The sequence below is a fragment of the Pundamilia nyererei genome, unplaced genomic scaffold (genome assembly GCF_000239375.1).
Source record: "Pundamilia nyererei isolate P.nyererei 1_Seehausen unplaced genomic scaffold, PunNye1.0 scaffold00062, whole genome shotgun sequence".
NCBI lineage: Eukaryota > Metazoa > Chordata > Actinopteri > Cichliformes > Cichlidae > Pundamilia > Pundamilia nyererei.
In genome coordinates, this window is record NW_005187463.1 from 3,266,012 (window position 1) to 3,269,173 (window position 3,162).

At 41.5% G+C, this 3,162-nt stretch overlaps 1 protein-coding gene across 2 annotated transcripts in view; it reads left to right on the forward strand.

Annotated features, from left to right (window-relative positions):
* Positions 1-3,162, forward strand: part of LOC102195401 (stromal membrane-associated protein 1-like) — a 114,583-nt gene that overhangs the window by 51,731 nt on the left and 59,690 nt on the right. The window contains exon 5 of one of the 2 annotated variants that reach the window (XM_005735151.1): positions 2,922-2,990. The exons of the other annotated variant lie outside the window; for it this stretch is intronic. Coding sequence (XP_005735208.1) covers positions 2,922-2,990 — 69 coding nt within the window. The remainder of the gene's footprint in view (positions 1-2,921; positions 2,991-3,162) is intronic. 2 annotated transcript variants of the gene reach the window in all.

Genomic DNA, 3,162 nt, shown 5'->3' on the forward strand with positions numbered 1-3,162 from the left:
TTGGTTGAATAGTTTATTATTTATCCTGAAATGAGACGATGCATAATTATCCACAGAATCCCCAATGTAATGTTTATGAAAAAAAGCTCTATATTCTTCTGGGGTCTCCAGAAATACATGTCCAAAATTTACTCTTTGTTTTTTTTGCAATTTTGAAATGAAGTGGCCACATCCTTGTTTTTTGAATTCTGGTCATTTTCTATCAGTGCGTCTGAAAGGCCTGCTGATTTAAATGGTTAAGAAAGTTAGTCTTTAAGATATAGTAATGTGTGATAGGAAAATGAGACGTACAAACATCCACGTGTCTGTGAAGGTTCTCAGTCATCCAGGTCATCGGAGTCTTTCTTGGAAAGAAAAGAGTCTGGACTTCTTTAAGTTTCTTGAAGACATTTCACCTCTCACCTGAGAAGCTTCTTTAGTTCTAAGAGCAACTGGTGGAGAGTCCCCCAAGAGAGTCATGAACCCCCTATTGATCCTCTACCTAATCACACGAGCCAAGGTGTGAAAACGGGTGTGGGTTTGGACAGAGAGGACAGATGGTTTGAAAGAGGAGTGAAAGAAGCCATCTATGTCCACTGTGAACAGCCATCTTTGAACAGAGGCGGTGGATTACGACACCCTCTGCCATCTATAATCCAGTTTTGAGATCCCTTCCCAGACACCTTAATGCCCACTCACCTCCTGGGCCATTTGACCTTAGGAAATCACATGATAGGGTGAGGCTAGGTGATTAGGTAGAGGATCAATACAGGGTCCATGACCCTCTTTGGGGACACTCCCTTAGGGCTTAAAATCTTTGACTCTCCACCAGTTGCTCTTAAAACTGAAGAAGCTTTTCGGGTGAGAAGTGAAACGTCTTCAAGAAACCTAAAGAAGTCCAGACGCTTTTTCCCCCCAAGCTCCTTAGACTACAAACATCCATGGAAGTTCAGTTTAGAAGTTCAGTTCAAACGATTTTGAAAGTCAATATTTTGTATGGCTTCCTTTTATTCTTCAGCACAGCCTGAACTCTGTGAGGCAACTGCAGGAATAGCTCTCCAGGCTTTATGAAGAGCATTCAAAGCTTTTTTTTGGATGCTGCTTTTTGTTCTGCATCAAGATGATATTACAATGCTTCAGTAATGTTGAGGGGGTTGTATCTTGCTAACATTAAGCAGTTAAAATTTAGACCCAGGAGTTCTCTAATTTTCCTGCAGTATGTGTGAATTGTAGTTTTATCACGAGAGCATGATTAAAGTAATTTCAGACCCTAACATTTCTCGCTTTTTATGGTTTTCATTTATACTGGTCCTGGGCAAAATCTTGTTAAACATTTCCCTGTTGCTCCACGCAGCTCAGGCGGTGCACTGTGTCATTTTCACCCACGTAACAGACTGCAAAAGAAATGTATATATTTTTAGTGCTTTTATGACCTCATTACTTTTGCTGCTTTTAGGAATAATTACTCTGTTCAGCTGTTGTGTGGAGAGGCAGTAAGTGGAGACGATGTGCAAATCTTGAGGGAGGTAGCTGGAGCCATGGCGCATGTAGAAAGGCAGCAAACAGACAGATGGCAAAAAATAAACAAGGAACAGATAAAGACAAAGGCAAGGTAGCATCACAACTGTTTACTTAAATCTGCTAACTGACATGTCTCATTACAGCCAGGAAGGTTTTAGACTGTTATGTGATGAAGTGGCTGATGGGATTGGATTGGTATGAATTTTGAAGACGGACTGAAAATGGCAGTAATTACTGTAGAAATTGTGTTTTCATTCCTTGGTGTTGGGCTGCCTTTCACGATAGATTTTCTTTGCAGAATGCAAACGTGTAAAATCAACAAAATATAAGGTTTGAATTCTGTGCCAAAAACACGAAATCTGTAATATATTATGCATGCAGATGTTTGCAGCGATGGAAATGAACCTTTGTGGACCATATTCTTTTCAAATTTCCCTGCTAACAGCTATCTGTTATTTGATTGATCGTGCAGCCTTACAGCTCATATACTGTATGTCAGCAGAAGTCGAATCAACACAGTATTGGGCACATGGTCATCATGTTATGCCCGATCGCTGTAAATAAGAAGAAAACTTAATGCAGCTCAAACTCCCTCTAAATTTGTGCTTGTTAAATGTTATGTTAAATTACCATGACTAAATAAGAATTAGTCAGATCTAAAGTCATTTATTTGGAAATGATTTAATCGCTATTTTAAATCAGTGAGTAGAAAGCACTGATCTATGTCAGGTGAAATCACCAAATATTTCACTCATCTCTTTGAGGAAAAAGCATACAGAGAAAATAGGTTTTCATTTCCTGCCAAGGGCTGAAGAATGAGACTATTTCATGAATTTATTGCTCCTGAAAAAGTCTGGTATCTGTGGCAGTCCTTGGGGGATGTCTGCTACTAGACAATACAAACAACCTTTCAACTTCTCCACAATTGTAATGTCAGAGGAGGATGTGGCTACTGTCATGCTGCCTGATAGCTGATTTCTATTCTATGAAACGATGTGATGGACAGAAAAACAACTATTTACTGTAGCTGGTTGGCTGCAGAGTTCAATGCAAACCCAGCTGTCGGTCTGTCTCGAAGGTCAACGGCAGGTTAATAGAGGTCGTCCCTACACTCAGTAACTGTGGGTTTGTGTGTGATGTGAGTCTCTATTTGGAGACTATTCGTCCTGTGCAGCTGCGGGGCTGAATATAACCTTGGTTTGCTGCATCTCCTGAAGCAAAGACTACTCTGCTGTAGTGGAGAAAATCCTTCGTTCCCTCTAATTAAGTCACTCCTGTCTCTGCTTCACTCTCCTCCCCCTCCGTCTCGCTCTCTCTCCATACTGTGCCCTCCTTGTTCTTCTCGTCTCTCTTCATTTTTTTCTGTTCCCCCTTCTCCTCGTCTTCATGTCTAACCCTCTGTCTGAAATTCTCTCTTTCAGCCGAAGTCGTCTGAAGCGACTCCTCCCACCACTTCACCGTCCTCGCAGACTGACAAGAGCAGACAGGAGGTGCACATCTCCTCTTTCACCCTTTGGTGTGGTGGTGCCTTGCTGTGCTTGTGTTCTGGTGCCGTGTAGTCTTCTAGATTTATGTCTGAGTCCCGTGTTAGTGTCATGTTGAGACAAGTGAGACGAGCTTCTTTAATTCTCTTTCTGATAATTGGCCAACCAGCTGGGTCCA